Source organism: Megalopta genalis, chromosome 12, assembly GCF_051020955.1.
Source record: "Megalopta genalis isolate 19385.01 chromosome 12, iyMegGena1_principal, whole genome shotgun sequence".
Classification (NCBI taxonomy): domain Eukaryota; kingdom Metazoa; phylum Arthropoda; class Insecta; order Hymenoptera; family Halictidae; genus Megalopta; species Megalopta genalis.
The window spans coordinates 11,952,269-11,965,220 of NC_135024.1; the positions used below are offsets into that span (position 1 = coordinate 11,952,269).

Sequence of the window (12,952 nt, forward strand, 5' to 3'; positions counted from 1 at the left end):
ATTAACCCTTTGCGGATGCAGTGGTGCAACGTCAAACCAGCCATAAAATTGGGGTTGTGGTAGAAACGTATTCATTAATCATGACGTAAAATATAGAGAATGTGTACGGTTGGGATACCGGGTGAAGTGAAACGGACGGTTTTATATTATTCGAGTGCTTCATATCGAGTGCTACGATTACATTTCCCAATTCGCGACAATAGTTTTCGGATTGCTCCGAGAATTTCATGTTCTCTAGAATATGGATTTTGGAATGAACGCTTTCGAGTTCGTATCTCAATATACAGAGTGTCCCAAAAGTTACTCGAATTCGAGAAACGAGGGGTTGCTGAGGTCATTTGAAGTAACTTTTTCCTTTGCGCAAATTCAATTTATTGCTTTGTTTACAAGTTATTAACGGAAAACACTGGCCAATGATAGGCGAGCTCGGTTTGTTGCGTCGTTAAAAAAGTGATTAATATTTCTCGCGACAAAAATTACCCTTTTTCAGCTAATGATCGTTTTTCAATTTTTATTGCCCTTATGCAGTATACATATAATAAATGTGGATATAATGTGCGTTCATATCAAGTGCCTAATTATCTAGAAAAAGTTACTTTTCCTCTGCGTCGAGGTTCATAACTTTTTATATTAAATTCCTTCACATAATTAATTTTCATTAAAACGAGTGAACATTAGAATATGATGTGTGGTACTTTTTAAATTCTTATTTTATTAATAACAGAAACACCATTTTAAGTTGGTTTTCTATTTTCAATTATATCTTTTGTGATATTAATGTTTTCAACTCTCACATTCGCACGATCTCGAAAGAGGATCTAAAACTAGGTTTTGAAACTAATTTTTAACTAGGTTGTGAAATTTATTTTTATCGCAAATACATTGAACAAACTCAATGACACCTGCGATTTGTAGAATACAAAATGGCTAAACTAATGTTTCCTACGATAAATTTTAACTTTCTAGTCTCGATTTCATTAATTAAATAATTTCGATATTATGGGAATTTTTATTATGGGTATAATATTTTTTAATATTATGGGTATTAAAAGGGAATTAAGTATTCTGCACAAAATAAATAGCTTTTCATCAATGTGTAGGAATTCATAAAAGCAGAAATTAAAGATAGAAATTCAAGCAGAAAGCAGAGAGAGAGAGAGAGAGAGCGAAAGAGAGAGAGAGAAAGAGAGAGAGCGAAAGAGAGAGAAAAAGAGAGAGAGAGCGAAAGAGAGAGAAGAAGAGAGGGAGAGAGAGTGAGTGTGTAGCAAAAAAAATGTATGTCAGCATCAGTTCGCCACTGGACAATAATAAAAAAACGAGGTGAAGGAAAGCGAAACGAAAATTGAAATCATCGATTATTTCCAGATCAATCTATCTCATTTAACGACAATTTATAGCGTCTGGAATAACTCGACAATTTTGTATAGTTTCCGGCGCTGAAAATACGGAAAGACCGTATAGCTGGAACGAAAATAAAAGAAAACGCTGAGTTCATTTTATCGCGTACGTTATCATCCAATCCGACAAGCAGTATTAAACGTAAAGTAACGCGATAATAGGATTAAACTTGAAAAAGAAGTGAGGAGAAAAAATGTCTGAAAAATTGTCTCTGAAAAGAAAAGTCATAACGCTCAATTTTTATGTATTTTTCATATAGGGAATTTATAATTGGTGACTACCCAAGGGTTCTCTTGAAAATTGTGGTTTCAACGGTCACTATCGTTTGTTTCAGTGTGAAAACGGACTTAATGGAAGAGGGGGCCAATTCGACTCTCAGTATAGCGAGGGTAGGACCAGCTGACAGTGGAAACTATACGTGCCATCTCACCACCATGCCTGATCAACCATCCACTGTTCACGTGCACGTACTAAACGGTGAGAATGAACAGTCTTCTCTTCTGAAAGTCATTTCAAAAATTTCAGTTTACAAATATTCACAACCTATTGTTATCCTTTATCAGAATATTACCTCTGTAACTGCCAAAAAGATTTCTAACGTAACTGGAACAATTGTATAATTGTTCTCTCATCTTTTATGAAATTTTTACCATCGGATCCCTCTCATTTTTCATACTAAACACGATATAATTACGATTAAAATTACTTGTATAATAAGTATTGTGCGAATTTTAAGCACTTACGACAAAAATTGGTAGATAAAACAATGAGAATATATTAACTTTCCAAGCGCTGGTAACATGGAATTCGCGTTCTAAATATTTTATAAAATTGAGCACTAAAAAACTAAATTCAAAAAGTTTTTGCAACTTTCAGTTGCAAAAATTTATCTTGGGTTATGAATAACGTATCTGGATAACAATTAAAAATAGCCTGCGCGATAGAATACCGAAAAATCAAAAACACGTTTGCGGTTAAAGGGTTTGAAGAGTTTAAGAATATCTATGTATTTTTGTCAACTCACAGAAATTATTAAAAAAAACAAAACAAATTGTCTTATGAATGATGCGATTGATCAAGAATACATTTTATTTTAAGATCCGCAATTTACTATTAAGCGTTTTGTAAAGATTCGGACTTCAGCTTATTATACAAGTAATTATAATCGTGATTATGTCTCATATACGGTATTGTTTTAATCAGAAAAACAAGACGAATATGATGGTAAAAATTTTATTGGTGAGGAAAGTAAGGAATTTAGATCTTTCAATTTATAAGGCTGAACTTACACAAGTCGTTTAATGTTTCCGAACACCATGGACCCCAGTTCCTCTTTTCTTCAATCCCTAAACTTCTTTACGATCGAAGTGCAACTGCACTTTGCAGACCCGACGTTTTACCAATTACGGAGAGGATTCTGTGTACGTAGAACAAATACCATGTATTAGTCTCTTAAGGAAAAATAATTCGTTATTCAAATTTATGAATATGAAGAGATTTCGCCGCCCACGTTTAACGATAGCATCGTGTACTGTAAATCTGCGAGTGAGGCGAGATATTCTACTGGCGTGCTATGAATAGTAAACGCACAAGCAAGTTACAAGCTAAAGGAGAAGACAAGCGTACTCGAAGACTCGTTATACAATTGTACAAGCAGTCGGTTTGGAAAATATTCGGATACATTTTAAAACGGAATATTTTGTTTAAAACGATCGATGACTAAATTGGACCAAATGACTTGAATTTTGTTGAGATATTAGGATGACTACATTACTATACATATAGTTGTAATATATAAACATAATTGGCATGCAGTAATCTTTGACATGCCGAAAAAATGTCATAAAATGTAAATAATACAAACGTAGGAATTAGGGTCAAAATTACAGGAAAAGCAGAGAACGAAAATTGTACAAATAAGATCAAATAGATATAGTATAAAAAAATCTTTTGCTAAAGGTGTATATTCGTTTCTTTGAATAGCACAGGCTACAAATGTTAATAAAAGTATAGGTTACCGATAATGGAGATACGTACGAGATAATAAGTGACACTCAGGTTCTGTCACATGGCTCTTTAAATTTGATTTCCTATAATAAGGCTCATTCGTGCGACAGTACTTTGCTCGACGGCACTGTAAATTGCAGAACATCTTTTTTATCGTTAACTTTCAACGTGTTCTAGGATTATACGCCACGTAAGTATTATCGGATCACCGTATAGAGTAATGGTAAAATTTAGGAGTCTCTACATGAATTTTTATTCACATACCTTCCCTTTGTTACTTCAAATATTCCCTTTGCCTTCAGCCTTTTAGTAACTGTACTTAAGGCTGCTATCGGATATTATTAACAAATTATGCAAATTACCTAGAAATGATATCCAAAAGGAACACAATTTTCCATTATCGCCTTCATTTAGGACGAAAAAATTTACGTGATATCGGTAAAATCGTAAAGCACCGTAAAAGACGTATTATAACAGAAAATATAGGAAATCTCTGTGTATTGCAAATCAATTGTATCGTTATTCAAAGGGATCACTGCAATTTAAATCATGGCATTGTAAAAACGTGAAATCGTTCTGGTGCGAGAGTATTGCTTTTATCTAGCTTTACCGAATTCCATCATTTTTTTTGCACGTTTTCAGAATGGAACGGCATAAAAATTTCGAAAGCTTTGAATATACAATAGATAACTGTAATTGAACTCTCTCGTTTGCCGTTACCAATTGTTCTTTAATTGAACTGCACGTGGAACAGATTTCACAAAATATACACCAACTAAACCGCATATTTCAGCATCTTTTTGTACACCTTTTTTGTACCTATACTACTTTTACCGATATGTTTTTCGTAAGTAAATTTCTCCGCCACTCTAAAAACGTAAAAAACTGGAATGATCGTATATTGTTCGCTGTTAATAGTATTATACATCCGCGGATGTTAACTAATTTAATATAGTTATCTTCCTATGAACATTTAGTCTTTTAATGAGGCAATGTCTATTGTCAAAAGTGTTATTTTTCAATGTATTTTGATTAACTGATTGGACATTATTATTTTCGTCAACAAAGTCCGTTTATAGCAATGCTAAAGAAAATATAGTTTTAAAAAATAATTTGTCCGAAATTTAAGAAAAAGTATTTGGAAGAAATAATTTCGCAATCCTTCAATTTTTGCTTTTATTTGTAGATTTGTATAAAAGTTGACTTGATGAGTAGTGTTTCGCATAGTACTTTAAAGTTCCCAATTTTTCGTACGACGAGCAGAATTATTTTTAATTGAAAATATTCGTAACATAATCGAAATAATTAGTACAGGGTCTTCACTGGGAAACTTTATATCTAAATATCTCGAAAGCAACTCATGTTTAGGAGAAATGTTAAAATACAAGAAATACTCGATTTGTTTTTGTCAATTGCATTGGAGGTATTTGGAGAGTAACTGTGCTCATCCCGTAGAGCACGCTTTATGTATCCAAAGCATCCAATCTTTAAAAAAAAAAGGTAAATTCACATAGGTAAATAAATTTTTAATTTTATTAAATATCTTTGTATGATGAAATCTGATTAAAAAATGTTTCATGCAAAATTTGATTCTTCCTTCGCGTGCAATAAAAATCTGCAAATAAATATAAAGGTTTCCATCTAAAACAGCGAAGTTACCCCCGAAATAACCTTCAAAGCGATCAACAAAAAAGAAAGAAATAAAATAGTTGTATTTCGCCGTTGAAATCGAGCGACTTTTGTATTTAACATTTTTCCCGACAATGTGTTATTTACGAGATATTTGAATTTAAAGTTTTCAACTGAACACATGGTAGAATGTGGCCACGATGAAATCTTTTTAAATTATTCGGCTCGAATAATGTTATAATCTCACGTGAAACGTGCATTTACAATCTCGAGATCCCAGCCATAGTAAAAGGTCACGTGGCCGCATTAAACATCATGTAATATCCGTGCACGCCTGTTAATTGTTGGTGTTCGTGACGAAAGAAGTAAGCGAAGCATCGGGGAACGTAACTTTAGTTACATCGCTAAAGCATTATAACGATCTTAAATGCAATGCACGGAAGGGCTGATAAGATAAATAGAACTTATCGCAACGGAAAAAATATTACAACGTAGATAGAAAGACACGGTTATAATTTAAAACAGTGTACGTTTGTCGCTACTATATATTTGTTGTTAATAAACCGTGAGATCGCGAGCAATTTTTTTTAACTTTAAAAGGCTAATAAAAGCAGGGGTAATAAATCTTCGTAAAAAGAAATAAAAATAGACACAAATATTCGTAATACAAATAAAAATAAATATAAATTCGTAATTATAGGTTATGTCTTTCTGCTTTGGTTATTTTTATATTCTTACCGACGATAACTAAGCGTTTGAGAGAGGAATTAAGTGTGATTCAGTTTTACAAGTTAAAAAATCAAATTGTGGTTCACCAGAAAGAAAACAGTCTTTACTTGGGCATGAAATAAATAATCACAATTTAAAGCCTTTAACCGTGATTAGAGATGCATCACTGTATAAAAGAAGAATTAAACAATAATGCATTTCTACCGTCAATGATTTTTTTTTAATTAAAAATGGTGTTACAATGTTCTTAAATTCTTGCGATATTTTTCTTTTCTTCCATAATAATTTCTGTCATAAATGTGACAAATCCGCAATCTAGTATTTAATTACCAACTTGTAGGATTCAAATTCTGCAAATAAATTTTTACTTTCTGTAGCATTTTCGTATTAATTAGACTAACCTTTCATGCAATAAACTTGAAAATCTTGTATTGCAGTGCAGCTCCAAAGATAAGTTACTTTATCCTATCGAAAAGTCATTTTGGTTAATCTACTATATGTTATGATTTAAATGACAATGTATATGTTGAACCAGTAGTTTTGTATAATATATTTAAAGTTTGCAATGATGGCTGCAATAGATTTTAAATTATTTACGATGTTACCTTCGCGCCCTGTTACTTTCCATCCTGGCTTTGAAGTTCCCAATTTTTCGTACGACGAGCAGAATTATTTTTAATTGAAAATATTTGTAACATAATCGAAATAATTAGTACAGGGTCTTCACTGGGAAACTTTATATCTAAATATCTCGAAAGCAACACATGTTTAGGAGAAATGTTAAAATACAAAAAATACTCGATTTGTTTTTGTCGATTGCATTGGAGGTATTTGGAGAGTAACTGTAGATTTTTAATTATTTACGATGTTACCTTCGCGCCCTGTTACTTTCCACCCTGGCTTTGAAGTTCCCAATTTTTCGTACGACGAGCAGAATTATTTTTAATTGAAAATATTTGTAACATAATCGAAATAATTAGTACAGGGTCTTCACTGGGAAACTTTATATCTAAATATCTCGAAAGCAACAGATGTTTAGGAGAAATGTTAAAATACAAAAAATACTCGATTTGTTTTTGTCAATTGCATTGGAGGTATTTGGAGATAGATTTTAAATTATTTACGATGTTACCTTCGCGCCCTGTTACTTTCCACCCTGGCTGCCCCAATGCACGATTCAGCAAATACATTTTGCATTTTCCAGAAATTTTATATACGTAAAGAAGTGAGGGAGAAAATGTGGAGACTGTTAGTTTTCAACATGTTGAGCCTGAGGTGACATATAATGTATTCCCCGCGTCTCGGAGGCCTACATATGTATATCAGGAAGTGACAGTGCATGTACCGTGGAACAATGCTATTATTCTACAGGGTGGCCCTCCTAAATAGGATGGCGTAAATTTCTCTGATGTCTGCGAGCTGGTGAATATACTGCATAAAACATAATAAATCAATTAGAGGACAAACGAAACGGTAGAATTGAAATTGAAATCACTACGGAGATGTTTCAATGTTGTCCATATGCAGGGTGTCTCCGAAACAGATGAGCAAAATATCGTATCCTACACTTGCTAAAGATGAAAAGAGATCACGTAAATATAGATCCGAAAACTCTTCGTTTTCGAGATAAATACTTTTTGTTTGCGAGATTAGATTTTAAAGAATTGCATTTTTTGGATTTCTTCTAAGATTAAATAAATATTTATTTCTGTTATAATATTTAAACTACTTTTTATTTTTCTCGAATTAAACCATTACAAATTGTTTTCACAAACTTTTGCAAATACTGTAAGTAGACTGCGGATTTTATAAATTTATGAGAAAAATGTGTATCTGCGATTTGAAACAGTAAAAAGATTAAAAGCATTTAACGATATCGATATCGGAGTTGGGCAAAATTTTATTCCGATGTCGGATAAAAGATGAAAGTTAACAATTAAAATTTTATTCAACTTCATATATAATCGAATAAAAATTTATCCGAATGAGAATTCATTCTAATAAGATTCTATTGAAGTTCGAATTTATTCCTACAGGAATTCTCTCATACAAAAAATAATCGATTAGAATAAAAATGATAGAACGTAAAGTATTTTTTTAAATAGTTTATCGATATAGTTCTTCAATATTTTTTTTTACAATTAACACACTAATCTTTCTACGAGTGCAGAAGAAGGCATCGACAATTTTATAATTCTATAAGTGGTTGGAATTGAATTAGTCCTGAATGTATTCGTATAAACATATTCTTGTAAAATTACATAACAAAACAAACACGGTCAACAATTATTCGCAATTTGTATAATTTTACATTCTCTGTTCGAATAATTGAAACAAATAAAGAATTGTTTGGATAAATCAATAAAATAATCTATGACGAATAATGAATAATCGCTATTCGAATAAAATATTCGACCAAAAAGTATTCGCGCGCGCGCGTTCGAGGTTATTATATTATAAACATATATTTCTTACAGAAATATCTAATCGAAACAATTCGAATCTCACTCTGGTCGATATATTATTTGCAATTTACTGAAATTGTTAAAGAAGGAATGAAATCTCTGATTGACTCCTGTCTTTTGCAACAAATGCAGAAAATGTTTATTTTACGTAAAAATCGGCAGTCTAACTATAAGCGTGTGAACAATGTAGTTCAATGATAACTATTCTAATTAGAATATTATAATTAGAATAGTTATCATTGAACTACAATGTTCACACGCTTATAGTTAGACTGCCGATTTTTATCGGCATCGAATATTCTAATTGTGACATTCTAATTATAATATTCTAATTATATAGCATCGGAATATTTTAATCTGAACGGAATTTACACAATTTATTCGCGTTGCTAACGTCAGAGCATTGTTGATTCGTAATATCTTGCTGAGCGTGTCAGTGTCAATAGCATTGATAACGAGGTGAACGATCATCCCAGCAGAGCATTAGAGATCGATCCCGTTCGCTTTTGATTGTCGTATCCTCGGAACTGTCCATTAGGTTTTCCCTGCTTCGAAACTCTCTTACCTTCGCATTCTCTTGATGAGATAGTTACTAAAACCGCCAACGTTTTACTTTCTGCTTACGCATTAGGGCTCCACAGGTAAAGACCTTACTTCGCAATATTATCCTCGCACAAATTCTGTAAGATAATTATCGTAGACAATAATCAGCGACCGCAACCAAATCCAGCCCTATTAGAATATTTGTCCCAACTTACGCATAGAAATCTCAGGAAAAAGAGAGCGCGATCTAAAAGATTTCAGCGTACACGATTAAACGCAATTTCTGATCATTGTTCAGTACAGTTTAATATAGTTGCAATAGTTGTGAAAACAAAGCGGTATTAACGTTAGAAAATCAAAGTGACTTCAATAAAATTACACTAAAAAGCTGACCAAGGTATTTCAACGCTACGAAAACGTTAAGAACACTTCTAACAATGTCTTATACTAGGTTTTTCGGATCACTGATTGCGAATTTAATATTAAATTAATGCTACGATTAATTTTGTAGCAAATAGAAAATCAATTGTTTGTAAAAACAATATTTTTTGGAAACTGTACGTATACACATAGAAAACTTCCTGAAGATTACAACTCTTTCAGTGTATCAAGAAAAAAAAACTAAATTGTTGAATGGAAAATGACTTTGAAAGAAGCTTTTTCTCATATAAAATGAAAAAGTTATCAATTGTAATTTTAATTGAATAGAGAATATTGTACATTGAATATGGTAAGAACCATGGTGAGAATATTACTATATTTTAGAAAGAACATGCATACCTTGTATTACACGTACATATGCATGAATTACCGAGATCTACGATATTTTTTAAATTTTCGTTACAGGCCCAGATATGAAAGTTAAAAAATTGAAATTTTTTTATTATATTTTCGTCATTCCAAGTAATAGCAAAATTTAAAAAGCAGCATTTTAATCATTGTACAGTAGACTAGCCCATTTATCGTCTAAAAAAAGATTCAAGTCATTTAGACCAGGTTTAAAAAAGTTATTACGTTTTAAAAAGGTGTGCGAACACTATTGTGGGCCACAGTACATTCTACAGTGCATATCAATGTGTCATCGTTATACGAATTGATTCAAAAATTTATTTTTAAAAACTATGTAAATTGACCTTTGTGAAGTAGCTACTAAAATCTCGTATTTAAAAAAGCTAATGTTATATAAAAAAATAAAAGAAAATGTTATATAAAAAAAATAAAAAACCACATAATGTTCTTGACTATATCAAATAACTTTCGCGATAACTATTTCTTTATCTCTTTAGCGGTTCACGAAGCGTTCCATCGTTTCCAGTTAAATGGATGACGCTTTACATTACGAGAGTTAATATATGTTTATTGCGCAGAACAGTAATTGCAATTAGGATAATTACTGTCCTGTTTACAAGTATTTACAGTATCGCACACGCAGCCATTGCAATTATTTCATTAATAAATGTCGATGTCTGTTCCGCTCATCGTAATTCTTCCCGTGACTTGAATAAACAGACCATAATTACATTGAAAACGGTACTTAAATTACAGTAAGGAGCGCGAATCAGTGTCTACAGATCAATGAAGTTTATATTTCTCAATCAATCGAACAGTATGTGTAAAAATTCAAATAGTGTTGGTGCTTGAGTGAAACATCAAACACGAAAACTGAAAAAAAAGATTGCTGTTAAAAGAAAACGCACAAAAATTATATCAGATCTACTATTGTAAGTATATAGGGTAGAGAGAGAGATGTCCCAGATTCCGTGCCTGTTCTAATTTCCGTGCTCCTAATTAAAAACGTGTACAAAAAGAAAAGTTTTATATATAAATTGATGATCTATATTTTCGTATTATGTCTATCTATCAACATATAAGATTCAGGAGGTGCTATAAATTTATACATAAAACTTTTCTTTTTCTATACGTTTTTAATCTAGAAGCATGGAAATTGGGACAAACACGAAAACTGGACCTAACAAGGAACATTTTGCTGCATGTTTCTAAACGTTTCCAAGAAACGGTAACTTACGGAAATATTTTGTCTACATGGAAGAATCACGATTCGAGGAACATTTGAAGTATGTTTCGGTTTCAAGGCTTATTTCCAGCCTCAAGCTGTTCGCACACAAGTCAATTTGGTCCAAGCCGCTATCGATGATTAAAGAAGATTTGCTCCCACTCGACTGTTTCCTATTTTTCGTCGATTTTTACCGTTATAAGTGAAAGCAGGCAACTAGCAACGATATCGGTTGCTGGCAAATAAAAACATTAAGAAACTCGAAGAGACACTCGACGACAGGAGATTTCTTTTTTAAACGTGGTAGAACAATAAAAAGCTGCACGTTGTTGCTTCAGTATAAATGCAGCAGACGAATATATTTTATTAATAAAACTTTGAAAACGTAAAACAACAATACAGAATGTGAACACACTTCGTTAAATTATTCTCTATCGTTCAAGTGCTGTGTTTTTTTAGCGTTAAATTGATACTTTGTTAGCTGCAACGATTAATTGCCTTCGCCGCTTTTTCGCTTTAAAATAACAATCGAATTGTTTGAATACCTCGGATATTGTGGAAAATATAACCAGGTGTTACCGTGCCGAAACTTATGTATAGTGTATATCCAAAAATGTACTAAATCGGCACAAAATTAATATTGTAGTAGATAAGTGGATAACACGTGTGACATTTCTCGGTAGTCAATACATATTTCAATGTAAAATTGTCGTTATTTATCTTCTGATCATCTTATCATCGTATAATGATAATAAAAAAAGGGCCAATTACAATTACGTCAATAATATAGGGATACAACTTATTCGATTATCACACTGAATTGCTCAATTTATTCACGTTTGAAATTCCTAACAAAAGTTTGCGGAAATGTATAAATTACTTCTGGTTATATACGTTTGAAAAATATAAGAATTTTGCACTTTAAATTCTGAGTTTAAATTACAGTACAAACGACGCTAAGTGGTCAAACATTTTTATAGAACCAAATTTAAACTACGCCTGCCTACTCAATTATGCCAAACGAATTATGCCAACAATTATGCCAACGGCGCCCAGAAATTATATCGATCAAAAAGCTCAATGTTAGTGTTAAATTTATTAATATGTACACTAAAAAAATTCAATACGGAATACAAAGAAATACGTAATATTGTTTTAATGTAGTGAAATTCAGTGTTTTGATTACTTGAATATATTTTCTAAAAAAAAGGGCATGCCTAACGAAAAGTTCACCGTTCTTGGTGTACAGTAAATTCTCCCTAATTGACGCTGTCACAAAAATGGACAATTTAAAAAGAGGAGATACGGTTATTCGAGCCTTGCGACTCGTTTTTATAGTTACCGATTGTCAAGAACTATAAAAACGAGCCGCAAGGCTGGAATAATTGTACCTCCTCTTCCCAAATTGTCCATTTTTGTTTCCAAGTTGAGCATAAATTAGGCGGAATTTACTATACTTCGAGAATAAATTCCTACCGTATGGTACAGCTGGTGCGTCTCAGTCTATCATAGTCAAAGGGTTAAGGACTATCATTACGTTGCATTTTCTCAATCAGCGCAATCCTAATGTTTTGTCAACACCCTTCCGTTACGTCCTGAGCGTGCATTGTCTTGGAGAGGGTAGGATTTACTTGCATGGCCGTGGAGTCACCGCATCCTTCGACAATGTCGCGGGAATTCCTCCAGGTCAACCCTCGGTAGCTTCGGGAAGCGTTACGCGCTCGTTTTGAGATGAAACGAAAGTCGGACGACAAATCGTCGCCAAGTATGAAAAAGGTTTTAATCTCAAAAATAGCCTTTTCGTCACGTCCGTGTCATAAACCTTGTCGACGAAAACCCCACGTGTTTTTGTTCCTTCGCGATGGAACAACTTTTAAGAACAAATGAACAAAAACTTAATTACATCGTCTGGTAAATTCTAATGTCATAAATTTCACAAAATGGTGAAAAACTGCACGGACGAAAGTTAGTAATACAATTAATTATCGTAAGTGTTGCAATTAATTTAACGAGAATTTACAAAATTAATACTTTGTGGGTTAATCCTTCTGAAAAATTATTTCGTGCAATCTATTGATCAATGATTACGCTAATTTTTTAATGCACTCTGGTTCTATATTACGCCGTTCTCTTTCCAATATTTCTTTCAAATGTCCTTCCGATGTTA

The 12,952-nt window shown here is 32.5% G+C and overlaps 1 protein-coding gene across 6 annotated transcripts in view; it reads left to right on the forward strand.

Annotated features, from left to right (window-relative positions):
* LOC117222967 (opioid-binding protein/cell adhesion molecule) overlaps positions 1-12,952 on the forward strand; it is a 727,814-nt gene that overhangs the window by 690,817 nt on the left and 24,045 nt on the right. For all 6 annotated transcript variants that reach the window (XM_076525588.1, XM_076525593.1, XM_076525589.1 and 3 more), the window contains one exon: positions 1,733-1,875. In XM_076525588.1, coding sequence (XP_076381703.1) covers positions 1,733-1,875 — 143 coding nt within the window. The remainder of the gene's footprint in view (positions 1-1,732; positions 1,876-12,952) is intronic.